Source organism: Melanostigma gelatinosum, assembly GCF_949748355.1.
Source record: "Melanostigma gelatinosum genome assembly, chromosome: 16".
NCBI classification, from domain to species: Eukaryota; Metazoa; Chordata; class Actinopteri; order Perciformes; family Zoarcidae; genus Melanostigma; species Melanostigma gelatinosum.
Genome location: NC_136649.1, coordinates 15107504 through 15122309, shown reverse-complemented (window position 1 = coordinate 15122309; position 14806 = coordinate 15107504). Strand labels below are relative to the sequence as shown.

The window sequence follows — 14806 nt, the reverse complement described above, 5'->3', positions numbered from 1 at the left end:
GAGCTCATTATGCTTCTTCTGTACTGGCAGGTGTGCACGCCATGTTACAGGCAGGAGCACTAAAAGCCGTGTTGGAGAAAAAAAAATCCATACTTGACTTGTGAGGTTGTGAAATTTTGAATGCACTCAAATAAACCATAATTGTTCAATGAGCAGTAAGACTTTCAGAGTGAAAACCCAAACATTAAGTATGTATGGTTTCTATTTGTTCCCTTACTGGAAGTGTGTGGTTTAAAGGTGGCTCATATGAACAATCAACCAGTATGGAAACATCTCCATTTAAACCAAATATGTCAGAAAAGAGCATTTTACAGACCCATCAACTGAACATTTTCAAGATACAATTTATTTGAGATCCGTGAGTAGCATTGACAAAAGGCACATCTGACTTGATTAGCTCTTGACATTTCCCCTCAATGAATGAAGGCAGCGGTAGATAAGGCAATCACTGTGCTGACATAAATATGCTCATTCATCCCGGTCTCCAGATAAAGGCATAAGGGCACATAAACGCATGAATGGGCAGCGTCTCTCAGCAGCCTGCCTGCTTCCCCTGCCTGTCTGTCTGTCGAGGCTGACAGTACAGCGGCGTGCCCTTCATTATCACCGGGTAATGCTCATCACAACGGCCGTGGCTTTCCTCCATAAAACAAAACCCAAGTCTCACTCACAATAAGAAATAGGGGCGATAAGGTGCAGGAGACCACTTCTCTTGACATTCACGATGGCAAACTCATCAGTCATGCTGTCAAAGGCACTGGTCTTGGCTAGTTTAGGATTTATGAGAAATAATGATGGGTCGAAAATAGCGGGTAAGGGCTTTGCGTTTACCTTTGGTTTGGGAGTGCTGTGTATCGAGGCACGCTCTGCATAAAACCCAATTTCTTTTGTCAGTGACCCTTGCACTGATAACACATCCAATCTCACCATGTTTGGGAGCTTTGGCTGGGCTTGTTTGAGTCGGCGCTGACATTTCAGCCTCACATGACAAAAGAGTACAGCGGCAATACGTTTATTTAAAAGGCAGAGCATCAACACAAGCATTAAGAATGGGCGCCGCTCTTTTTTGAATTACAGAAGTGAGGGGTCTAGGCCTCTGCGCTGTTAATCACACTTGAATTCATCCTCGAGAAAAATCAAACAGCTCGGACGAAAGAACATTAACAGGGACCCGTCCTCTCCTGGACCCCATCTGAAAATGGGACGACAGCAATAATAGCGTGTGTCAAACACTCACATCTTCTCTTCAAACGAGTGACAGGCAGTGACAGATGCTCCCACTGCAATTGTCTTTGTAAACATTCTGGGACACACTCCCATTCACGTCAGAGCATTTATTGTGATGTACCACAAGGTCTATAAATTCAACGTAAATGATTAATTCCAAAGTCATTTGAAAGTGGATTTCAATATTGTTGCAAGGGCAACATGGCTGAATCATATAGCACAACTATACAACTATAGATTGTAGTCAGTCGGACTTTTAATGGGATCCCTCTGGGACCACACTGCAGGGATGTCCTCAAGCATCAAATTATTAGTCCATTTCAGTTTGTTAATTACTATTCTTAATATATCTTAAGAGAGCGCCAGGAGATATTATAGCCTAACTACCTAAAAGCTGCAAACTAAATGCTCGACATACATTTACATTAAACACATTAATGAAATACGAGTTTGGCTCGCCTTTTTACTCTAAACTTCACCAACCAAAGCGAAGGCGCATGCTGCAAAAAAAAGCAAAGTGCAACCTTGCTTGGAACCAAAGTGTTGAGAAATTGCTGGACATGAGAGTTCGGGGCCAATTTTGATTCAAGTATGTGAATGAGACCTCTCGAAGCTCAAGGGTACTCGGATCTGTGTGGAAATTAAGCCGTGAGATTGTAGCTGAGAGGATTGTGGATTGACAGCAGCATTAGCCCCTCAGCACCTCTGCTATATCACACGATGGCTCTGTAAAGTAGAAGGACAGGAAAAGCAAATTAAATCTTCTTAATAGTAGCAAGGGATGTACAGTCAGGTTGTTTTGAACCTGCAGGACTGTACAAGTGCAGCACATGAAGGGTGGTGTTTTTAGTGGAATAAAATGAAGTGGCTCTGAAGTGTTTTGGTTAATGGGTCTACTCCAACCAACTTCATACAAAAGGCACTGCCATATTTATATCAATTTGAAATAAGCTCCTTCACAATGCCTTCTGGCCTATTCTTGAAACAAGTTCACGGGTCATGCTCTACTCTTTGCTGGTAACTTGAATAGATTCATTACATGCATTACATTACAGACTTACTCAGTGACAACCGAGTGAGAAAACACTCGTAGCCCGGCTCCGAGAGCACTCCGAGCAGATGGGTTTTGTTGTTGCTTTGTTGATGGTTTTCTCACTGGCTGGTTTTTTTTCTTCTTCTTCTCAAGGTTCAATGACAACATACTGCTTTGCCACAAAGACTAACCTTAATGTACACAAAGCCCAGTCGGCATATCTTTGCACAAGCAACATGCATGCACGCACACCGTTTTTAAAGGAAGGAGGTACACAGAGGGAGAAAGGCGTTTTTCAATGCATTTAGATGAGACCTTTAACAAAGGTCCCTAATGCAGATATCAATGAACCAAGGGACCGGGCTATCGGAGCGAAATTGGCTGACGGCGGGATGTCACCCCTGTGCATGAAAAATGATGGATGCCATTTGTAAACTTCTCCTCTACCACTGCTGCCCCTCCTCTCCTCCTGCACACGGACACAGGCATCCCTCCTTCATCACCTGCTCCTCCACTGGTTATTAAACAAGGAAGCGAACCTATGACTTTGCTGACAAATAACAAGTGGTCTGGTAAAATTGGCACTTTACTGGCTATTTCAACCGACTGTCAGGGAGTCCACGGAGGACCTGTGAGATTTCAGTGATGACAGAATAGATTAACATCATGGACTTTGTTTTTCATCTTCCTTTCATTTTCCATACCATTCTCCGAGGACATCAGCAAAATGAAACCAATATCTATGAACCCGCAAACAAACAACTGGAGCTTTCAAAATATTAGATTTTGTGTTTTGGATAGGACAATCTACTGTTTCTTTCCACTCACGCCATGGTTGTGCTTGATTTGACAAGCAAAGGCAAAACCAAAATCCATCTAATTCAGATGAACAGATTGCTCCATTACAACATGCACTTTTTATACCCTGAAATAAAACAGATTTATGTTTCATATATACAACCTCTCACTTTTTGAAAGCATAGGGCTAAGGTCTGAATGCAAACATCAACACAGGCCATGCATAATACAACAATTTACAGAGCTTGCAGAAATCATGCTCAGCATATGAAGTGTAATAAGCAACATAATATGCATACTGAGCATTTCTAAGGAAACAATGATGTATCGCTAATCATCCTAGAATGAACTACGGCCGTTTTAAAAGTGGTGTGTTTAGTCAAAGGTACTGAGGTTAATACAGGCAAACAGGCATCTCTGCTGGAGAATGAAAACTTCCCAGTGGAGTGCGATGGTCGGCCTAAACGCTGACATTGTGCTTTCGGTGATGGAGTGACTTTGGGACGGTTTGTGGTCTGCCAGTGTTCAAAGCTGTGCCTTGAGGGTCAGGGGTAAATTTGCTAAGTTAATCACATAATGAGGCCAATTAAACACGAGGGAACCCAGGTGAACTGGGAGCTGCCACAGCGCCTCGGACAAACGAGGCCCTGCTGGTTCCTCTGGACAGAGGCCGGACAACCCAGTTTCAGCTCGGATAATCCTCTACTAAGTATTCACTTCAACACTTATACAGTGTATCTTATTAATGTATGTATACAGTATATCAGATTATGTGTCTGTGACTCTGTATTGGGTGAATTCATTTAGCCGGAATGTGTACATTTTTTAATTGAGCATACATTTACTCTATAAATGTCAGAAACTTATAAAACAATTCTCATTGCAATCCTGCGTCCACAGTGATGTCTTGATTGTTTTGCCAGACCAACAGCCCAAAGTAATAGGGTTCTACATAAACACATAACTGATCAAGCTGCATGCACACAGTTCTAAAGGAAGTAGATTAGCTGCATCTGGACCGAGTTTTTCGATTGTTAAACTCTTAATAAACTAGAAAGATGTCCTCAATCGAGTGCAGATCTCCGCCAGGTGTGTTTGCAACGACCACTGCTGTAGTGTGGGATTGAATGAATACAACCCACAACTGGCTAACCCCCTGTCTAGACACCAATGAAGGCGTCGTAAAACACACTTCATTAAAACTCAAAAACAAGCGGTGATGTATGGCAATTGGCTCAAAGTAGTCGTGTAAGACATTTCATACAATCTTTCCAAAAACAATATTTAACTCACCAAGCTGTCTGCCCACATAGCAGCAGCTGAATGTTACTAACTATGAGTACTGGTTAGTACCATTAGCTGATAGCCAAACACTAAAAAACTAAAAAAGAGGGTTAACTGTGTCTCTGGGGGTGGGAGAGTCACTCAGCTGTGTTATCACTAGCAGCCCCTACCTGCCGGGGGCCGGAAAAGAGTAGTGAGTGAGGAGTCAGCAGACAGTTAATGGCAATATAAAAAAGGCAATTAAAGGTGTTTTGAGAAAGTGTGAGTCACCACAACCACGAGAGGTCCTCGAGCATGCAGCCACAACTGGGCAGAAAAAAATAGTATGCAGTTTGCGAGATTAGCTGTGGACAGACACAGAGGTGCACACTCACTCACGGACACGCACGAACGATCGCACGATCCTCCTGCCGCAGACTTATACTTTGGTTTGGTGTTTTCTAATCATTGTTTCAGCACTAGATTGGATTTATCTTGATAATGTTCAGCAGTAGTATTAAGCAGTCTGTCACTCAAACCTCAAACAACACCAGACCCATTTCACCTGAACTGAACTTCTGCTGAAATTGATCAAATATTCCTGACATTGCACACCTCCATCAAAAAACAAGCATTTTGGTGGCGAGCCTGCACTCGGTGCCCTTGATTGTTACTGCTGGGAAGTGTTGTTGACGAGATTATCTGAGTGTTCGAGTGCTCTTGGAGGGTCTACAGGAGGATAAATCACTCTGGCAGCAATTAGACTTCCCTGAGTGCTTCCTACATACCTGTAACTTCACAGGCACAGCAGGCCTGAGGTCAAAGACTAGGAGGGTTATGCACTGAACAGGATGAATGGTAGTGAAACAGTATTTTACACTGTATATGTGCCATCCTCTTAAACATAAGAGTCCTGAGAGCACTATAATCTTGGAGTGTCGCCCCCTTCCAAACTATTTCTACTTTAAGTACAGATCGAAGGGTTGGAGCGTTACGAATCCTTGCGTTATGAAACAGAAATGTCTGCCTTAGTCTGTTCAACGAGCTACGGCCCGTGGGTGTTAAATGCTGAACAGAACTGGCCAAGGATAGAATATCTCGCTTTCAAGCTGTAGGGCTACCATGAAGGACAAGCTGTGTCACTGTCACGGACACAACACAAAGCAGTAAGTAATTACAGAAAGAGCAGTGCCTTAAAACATGAATACATGTAGAGTTAGATGGACACCAATGAAAGAATATTTCATCGCCATCAAGGGTTTATAAAAAGGCCCAGCACTCTGCCCACCACCATCCACTCATCTGGATGTAGAGGATTTGCCCAGAGTACGATGGACAAGGGAAATTAAGGCAGGCACATTTACACCAGATCATATTGCAATGATTTGTTAATAAAATGCAAAGAGACAGTCTGGATGTGAGACGGCGACTAAAGCGCGCCCATGATTTAGACTTAATCCATCATTATCCCGCCTTTGAAGTGACCTCGCTGTGCGTGTTCCCACTGTGACCCAGAAGCACACTCGCAGCGTCTTCATTAGCCAGGATGAAACAGAGCCACAGCATACACACGACTTTGATGTCCCGTCCACACAGACGCACACACAGGACACCTACTCACACACCTCAGATATCCTTATCCCTGACTACACTGAGACGTGGAAAAACATTATGGTTTTTAATCAATTATGGCTCTCACCTTTGGGGCAGCACATTCATTACATACCATAGGAGTAGCTAAGGGACAATATTCCAATTGCGTGCCGAGATTGAAATGAAAGAAATTGTATGGTTAGAGGGTAGACAACGACTGCAATTTCGCACAGCCAAACTTCCCTGGCTGGATTTACATATGTCCACACAAAAGGCCTACACTGCTGATATTTCACTGATATAATTTATGTGTACCCAGTGATTTCACCGTGTAGAAATCAAGCACAGATCTCATAAAGAGGTCCATGCATGCTGCCAGTAAATGATAGCCGTTATAAAAGTTTACCATGGCAATGAAATGGAACGAATCCATCAAAAAGGCACAGATTGCCGCCATGCAAAACGGTGTCCAATCAGAGGTAGTTATGTGGTAGGAAGTAAAGAATAAAAATAAAAAATGATTATACAGATGCAAACCATGCATGCAACAACACTGGACTTTGTTGGGGGGAAAAAGTAATCAAAATACTTACAAACTTCCGGTTATTAAAAAAAAAAAGAAAAAAAAGGTAGCCAAGGAAGATGTGCTGATAAAAAGATGTCCATACACAGCTCTCAAGTCAGCTAAACAGCAGACGAAACAATAGTAGAGATCAGTTGATGTTTAGGTACTCTACTGAATCCTTGTGTGAAACTAAAATAACAGGTTTATTAAATGGGACACTACTTCCTATTTGAAGTGCACTATTTTTCACCATGGAAGGTTATGGTTGTTGTCATGGTAAGCATTAAAGGCAGTTGGAACTGGGCTACATTAGCATCTGCCTAAATCTAAAGGGTAAAGGGTAGGTTGGTAAGAATTTACAAGTTAAGTATTTATAAGTAAGTGAATACATCATTTTCACATTTTGAGAATCTTATTCATACTCAACACTCACTCAAGTGAAAATGATGTCAGGTACCAGATTATGAGTAAATATGCACGTGTCTGTATTTGTCTGCAGCAAAAACTGATATATTTACCACTGTGTGAAGACCACCCGAAAAGTAAATACCTGGTAAGTGTGGCCAGAAAATTAAGACAAAAAATCTTTAGAGATCTTTTTTAAAGCTGCTACTTTGAAAATAGAGATAAATGAAAAGATCACGTATTCATGAGAAAATGTCAACGAAAGAAATGACTCACTGTGTAAATGAATGGATGTAAATCGAAGCGTTCCCACAACAAAATGTGTGATCCTTAAAAGAAAGAACCCATCTGTGTATTTGGCACTCTGCTGGAGTGTACTACCATAAAAATAAAAAAAAGGTGTGAGCACCCATGCGGTTAGCTCCACAACACACATGTTTCTGCACGGAGTGAAAGAAGATTTCTTTCCCCAGGCAATGGCCCGTCAGGCCAGACAACCCGGCCGGGTGTTAAAGTGTGAGCCGGGTACACCGAGTAACAACAGGGACATCTGCCCTGGTTATGCTCACATCCATCTTACTGAGGACAAGCCAGTCTGGGAAAACGAGGGGATGGCACGAGAAAGAGAAGGAGAGAAGAAGTAAGAGGTGTGTGTGTGTGGGGGGGGGGGGGGCAGGAAAGGAAGCGGTAGGGAAGAAACGGAGAGAAAAAAATAATTTGCACGTATGCGGACAGGAGCTGCAAAAGGAGCAAATGAGTGAAGACAAGGTGACACGACACAGAAGGGAGAGGTTGGTGTAACAGTAATATCTAACTACTGTCGGCACCATCTGCAGACAGTGAAGGCAGAAAGAATTACATCAACACAGTATGAAAGTCTTTTGTTTTTTTCTCATGATGTTGCGATCATTAGCAGGCGTGGAGTGGACATTGACATCTACAATACAAAACACTAGTGAAAAGCTGAAACTTTACTGAGTGAACGTTTAAAACTTTGTTTTGCGAACCACTACAGATAGAAGCACAGCAAGAACCTTATGGGAATAATGGTTTTAATTGAATATTCACACGTTTGTTAATAACTCATTATGCATTTGTGAAAACAGATTGCTACTCTCACATTTAATCAAGCATGACATAAGGAAGGTCAGTTGAGAGGACAGCAGTAAGTCTCAGCTCCCACCGTCATGCCCGCTTCATAACCATCTGGATATGACCACAAACACTGCAGTCAGCAATCTGGGTGCAGTGATATCATGTGGCAGTCTCCATTTGTTTTTATTTTTAGACCATTTCCTCATCACTGTACAATCAGTATATATGGTCTCACCGATACAGCACTCTCCCCCCCCCTTCGCGCTCTCTCTCTCTCTCGCTCCTTGCCTCCACATTACCTTATCACACAGAGATTTTAGCTGTGCTCTCAGCCATTAGCTTCAGACAGTGACCAGCTTCCCTGGCTGGAGACAGCGAGAGAGAGAGAGACCGAGAGGGGGGAGGCTGTGGATGATGTCAGTGGGTAAAAGGTCTTTTTATAACACCGCCTGTCCATCGTGCCTGCAATAAGATTCCATACAGGTATGTATGTTCACATAGCGCATGTGGAGATTTTTCGTATAGAATGACCTTCGACAATTTTCATTTCGCTCACACAACATACAAAAGTTCATTGGCCCTTTTGTCCTGTTCAGGCTGTGATTTTGAGTGCCCTACCCAATAGCTTGGATAGACATTTTGCTGTAAAGAGGTGTTTGTGGTGCATTTACCTGGATAAAGGTTAAAAAGAAAATGTGTTCTGGATACACTTTATATCAACTTGGGCTGGCCACAACTACAGTGTACGTGCGACAGAGTTCATCCACAAAGAATCATGAAGAAGCAGCACTTTAAATCTTTTTGTTTTCCAGAGATCTGCTCATTAGTTTCTTGGAAATAAGTCATTCAGCATGAAAAAAAGCATAAAGAATGACTCATCCACGAAAGAAAGCTTAGTGGACTACAACCAAAACGATCAGAGAGAAGGAGCAGCCCTAACATTGACGATCAATTTGAATGGAATAAAGTGAACTGCCAACTATAATACATAATCACTGCAATCACATCACAGCAAGAGAACAGAATTAGTATGTGCCCATTATTTCCCGGACAACTTTGTGGGACCCCTCACTAAAAAGGGACCTGAATCACTCAAGCCTCGAGCCTCCTTTCTGAGCAGAAGAGCTAATTTGACAACAATCGTTGGGCTGCTCACTGAAGCGTTTGAGCTGGTCAGAGTGCTCGCCATGTGAGGCCACTGACGTTTCATTGACAGATGGCCAGGCTCCTGCCCTCCACAGGGGACCTCAAACCCAAACAACTACTGGATACACCGAGGCGATCCTCACATCAATATCCATCTATTATTCACACACTTGTTCTGGCTCTCAAAAAAAAAAAAGCAGCTCAACTGCATTTCATAAGTGCCAGACCCGTATATGCGTGTTGCAGGGAGGGAGCCCAGCTACTGCCCTGCGTTTGATCCGACAGTTGTGGCGAACTACCTTTCGCACTGTCACAGCGTGACACAGGACTGCGATTAAGTGGGTCAGTGATTCTTATGGTATGCAGTACAGTCGTTAGCTTTTATGGAAGAATACATCATGTGCACCAGTTTTATATTTGAAGTCAGGTACAGGGAGGCCAGGGTTATTCATTTGCAAATTTCTTTCGACACAAAACCGAGGTCAAGCCTGAAACTTTTCTGCATACTAAGTGCACTTGATCTGAATACATAGGGAGGAATATTTCCGTGCGGACGCCTCCGTTATGGTACATGCTGAAGAGGAAGAAGCGTCAGCAGCAATCGTATACTGTAGTTATACAAGTGGCTGTGTCTTCGGCAGTTCTTGAGGGAGATCTAGTTTATTATTCCTTGTTTAGTTGGCCTCTCTGGTCTTTTCTCATTGAAGTGCTTCATATGAAGTATGAAGTAAAGCACCACTACAGTGCGTTTGATATGAGGTGCTTTGGTTTGCTGTAGTACATACCATCACACGCTCTCTTTCTCTCCCTCATGCTGCATAGAAATATTAAAGCCGTGCCCCGAGGTCAGCGCAACAGCCCTCATTGTGCCCTTGTTCTTCATAGCCCCCGCTATGAGAGGCGATGACTCATTCTTTTGATCCACTCCAATATCATTAAGTTATTAGTTGATTTCAGTGGATTTAATCAGCATAGTAATTCCTCTCTATGGGAAGATAAGTCTCTCTCAAGAGCAGTTACGCCGTTCACTATGCCTGCTGATTAGACACAAGCCCCCAAAATAATTCACCAGAAAACTGCAAAAAAATTATTTATCAAAAGTGCTTCTCACAAAACCCGCTCAGGACCTTTGCTTCTTAATAATTAAACTCCGCAATTAGGCATCTTACCATGCACTCAGTGTGAGGCTCCATGTAATATTCATAACCACACATAATTATGCAATATATTCACTGAAATAAGAGGCCATATATTCACGGTGGGGCTGTCAAGAGGCAAGACATTTTTATTTGGTTTATAACACTGTTTCATCTTATACATGAGCAGCTGGCTTCTGGAGACAGAAGAGAACGAGGACGTCTGGTCCTCAGCAGTCTGACACTGTATTCTGTGGCTCTGGCTCATGGAGGAAAGAGAAAGAGAGAGAGGGAGGAAGGGGGAGAGGGAGAGAGAGATAGGCACTGAGTGGCGATGCTCTCGCCGTTGGAACCACTAATATCTAAGTCTATCTGCTGTACACAACAAAGACAAACCTTAGTGGTTTCATACATTGACCACAAGATGCAGGAAGAAAGACGAGGCATTAAATTAAAATGGAGTCGAGATGGGGTGCTGTCTCGGGATGTATTGTATGATAAATTATACATAATGCTCATCCCGGCTTGGTGAAGAACTATAGAAAAATAATTTGTCCCGAAGCCCTTGATGGTGCCTGAAGCAAATAAGCAGCAGCAGCGGTCTACAGTGGACACACTGTGGACAAGGTTGGCTTTCATCTTGAGACGCGGTTCAAAGCTATACGGGCTACGCACAGAACAAACTGGCAATCAAAGCTAATGCGTAACTGGGCAGTGGTGCACTTCACAGAGCCTGTCGTGTCGAATGCAGCGGAGATCACACACAGATGCCTCTCTCACATCACAATAGCAGATTTTCAACACATGGCCTTTGGAACCTATTATTTTTCACCATGTAAATGTGAAAAAAAGGAGAAGAAACGTATTACTGTTGGGAGCTGCTGTCGTTCGAAGGCCTTTCATGACGTGTATATGGTGAATGAGAAGAAGAGCATACATTTTCTTCGACTTTACTGTAGTTCACAAAGGCTCTCATTCTCCCTCAGTGAAGCCATCCCCAAGGATACCATTTGCTCTACAAGGATGGCTGAACTTAGCAGAGGATCAAAATGTATTCTGTGTCATGAAATGTATTGTGGTGGATTAACATCCATAGAACATTTGATAACTTTAGTGTCGCAAATATTACAAAGCTCTTTGTGGACGGATTTCATAAGCACTTAATATCCACACCCAGCATCTGTAATGCTCACAAAGTTGTTGCTACATATTACAGCAGCACAATAGCATGGAACAAGCTGTATCCCCATATGGTTGATGAACACTGTTGTGCCCTTTACTGTATATGGAGCTCCACCATTCTGCATTGTCTGTTATGTATTGAGATTACAAGTTGAATCAGATATTAAATGATGTTAGTTGCATTGTACATACCTTTTGCTTGAATTTCATGTTCCTGAAGGCAAGGTGAAAAGAACATCATATATATATATATGTCAATAAATTAAAAATAATTCAAGAGTCAAACTATCCTCTCAAGACCCTGTCATATGCTGCACTGCAAAACACTGACCTTTTGGGATATGACACAATTTTACTGTCGGTATAATACAGATGTGATTAACATAAATAAGACTTAAAGTCAAATAGGCGTAAAGGTCGTCATTCAGGACTAGTCTTGGGTCCGCGAGGTGATTTACAACAACTTAATTTGACTGTGTGGAGTAATTTATCTGTGACAGAGCAAGCCATGCAACTCTCTGAATGTCTTGCGCACGTACAGGCGACAATATGCCATGACTACACACATCTCATATCTACCCAATCAGTCAAGATGCTTTACAACTTCTGTCAGAGGCCCTAACAGTTCTCGTAAATTACAAGGCCATTGTACCTGGTGCCAATAACTTCTGAAGGAGAATCTCAGCCAAACTGAACCCAGTGGTATATCTCTCGCTTTTACACATGGTAGTCAAGATGGAATACCTCGGATAAAGTATATGAAGGAGGTCGGGGAAGTGCTTTGATGGTAGATTTGCTTTCATAAAAAGGCCTCCTATTTTCACTCAGCTGACAAATTCCTTTCAAGGATAAAAACCGGCCCAGATATTGACATTTTGATGCAAAGCAGGTGGCAGGCAGGTTTGATTCCGTGAGAGATCACTTGCATTTCCTTTCACATCCCACTTCCCTCTACTACGGCTCCGACGAGTCTCCTGCGAAGATTTGCATCTGTGCCATCTGCAGATACAGTGTGACAGCTCGGGAATGTGAGGCATGAATGATGCCGAATCATTCATAAACAGCAACAACAATATCATGTGATATTAAAAACTAAAAAACGAGTATGCGGGTCTGGACTCTGCAAAGCCATAATGTGCTGTGATATATTTCAAATGCCCACTGCAGTGTCCATTGATATTCTGCAGGGAAATTAAAGCCAGTACGAGATCATTGTATCAGGATGCATCTCAACCTCTAGTGTCAGCAATATGAGGATAATTGAAAGAGAATACATGTGTAAAAAGCAGGCACATGTATGTGTATGATGAAAAACGCTTGCTGGAAAGTGCTGTCTGTTAGGTAACTCTGTGCATGGGCCTGTGCATGTATGTGCACTTCTATGATAGCATGGATTACACGTGAGTGAGGCAGGAAGTATGTTGTTAGCGCAGGATGCAGTGATTTTCCTGGTGTCACACCGACAGGGCGAACCTCAGATTGAAGGGCAGACAGTGTTAACCACGTGCAGGGATTCACATCCTGTTCCATTTAGCCACCTTCGGAATTTTTTCACAGGCAACAATTGAGGATGCCTGACTACCAAAGCCTATGTTTTGTCGGCAATTACAATGAAATTGTCTCAACCAGCTGAACGGCATACACCCTCAAAAAAAAGGAGAATGTCAAGTTCACATCATTGCTTTGGTTTGTTTTTTAGCACTGTTATCTTTCTTCCCCCCCCCATAATCAAATGTGTATAGCACTTATTCTGTATTTTGTCAGATGTGTTCTTCTCTGGATCAATCAAATAAAAGTCAGACCATGCAATTCTACTTAGAGTGAGAAGTCATGGAGGGGAAGTAAAATGGATTTTCATAAGGATTTCCATCGTAACAGGGTACATCTCATTCCGTCTGAGTGGTTCCAAATTACAAACGACATGGGAAATATAAAGAGCGGTGAATAATCCCAGGCTCTCAGCATGGCACACCTTGATGTGCAGGTGCCTTTAATATAAGAATAAGTCATCCGAGATTGGGGAGGCAAAAAAAAAACCACTCAACCAGATGGTCTCCATAAACCATGGCGTAAAGCTCTCCCAGATGTTGAGAGGTGGTTGCGGATCCGGTGACATGCAATGTGAGGGAGGAACTGGTAATGCAGAGTGTATTAGTGGTCTCTTTATGGGTGCATTAGGTGCCGCGGAGGGGAACGCGGGGGCCGCCGCCGCCGCTGCCAGTGAGCTACTACCAGGCTTTATGCTTTGATGAACCTACCCTTGAAAAACCGGGACACTCGTGACCGTAGACTGCAGCGCCTGGGAGACACCTCCCTCTCTTTAGCCTCCTGGAAAACATAAATCAGTTCCTCATATCATCATCTAGTCATATTCGATGCATATGCAGCTCTAATCGGTAAATCTGTCAGCTTTCTCCCCTTTTGGTGATATATCAGATTCGTAATACTCTCCCGCATATGCAGTAAATCTCTGACAAGGCCTATGTTTCATAAAGCTCAAAGACAAAGCTGCATGAATCGAAGAACTTCACTTGAAAACAGATACAGAAAGTGGAGAAGCAGCTCAGTTGTAGGATGTCTCTGCACTGAAAGCTTCAGTGCATTCCAAAGTGTCATCTCTCTTCTTACCACTAAACAGTGGGCCAGTCAGGAAACCAGAATACATTTCCCCAGTTCATTGTCCCTGCTGAGGACTAGCAGAACATCTCAGTCTGATTAATGGCTGTACACTGTCTAATGAACAGTAATTGAATGGTATAATGCAGTAGGTCCTTAAAAGCCCAGAGGAGTCGTCTTCCTCCGCCTGGCTCTCTGGAAACGTAAGGCGGTGACATTGTCTAGAGTTGATTATAGTTGACCTTGCATGCGGAGAATAAGGCCTTTGAAATGGCTAACCTACGCTTCAGGGAATAGGAGCACAGAAAAACAGCTGAAAGACAAATGAAATGGACGTGCATTGGAAAGGGAAAGGAATGGATCAATGCGGCGCTCAATAATGATTCGATTTTTTATCACAAAATTCTTAAGAAAAGGAAGACGATTGATCAAACATCCCTAGTCGTATTGACATTTCTAACAATATTAATTAAGAAAAAATGCTGAGCTCACTGGTTGATAAATCAGCCAATATTGTTAAATCAAAACAAATGATAGTTGTAAACACAATACCGCACCAGTGAGTGCAAATCTACCCTTGTCCATATTTCCTCAAAGTGTATGACATCTACACCATGGACTGAGTCCCCCCTCATGAAATCAATCAACTCCTTAACAGAGTGCACTCTAAAGGAAAACCCAACCTTCAGAAAGCCCAACAAAAGTCAGTCAAGTGATTATAAGAAAAGCTTTGATAAATGTGCATCG

At 42.7% G+C, this 14806-nt stretch overlaps 1 protein-coding gene across 1 annotated transcript in view; it reads right to left on the bottom strand.

Moving 5' to 3' along the window:
- dcdc2c (doublecortin domain containing 2C) overlaps positions 1-14806 on the bottom strand; it is a gene marked incomplete at its 5' end in the record, with an annotated part of 40638 nt that overhangs the window by 14820 nt on the left and 11012 nt on the right. Inside the window, one exon of the mRNA XM_079286139.1 lies at positions 13702-13771. Coding sequence (XP_079142265.1) covers positions 13702-13771 — 70 coding nt within the window. The remainder of the gene's footprint in view (positions 1-13701; positions 13772-14806) is intronic.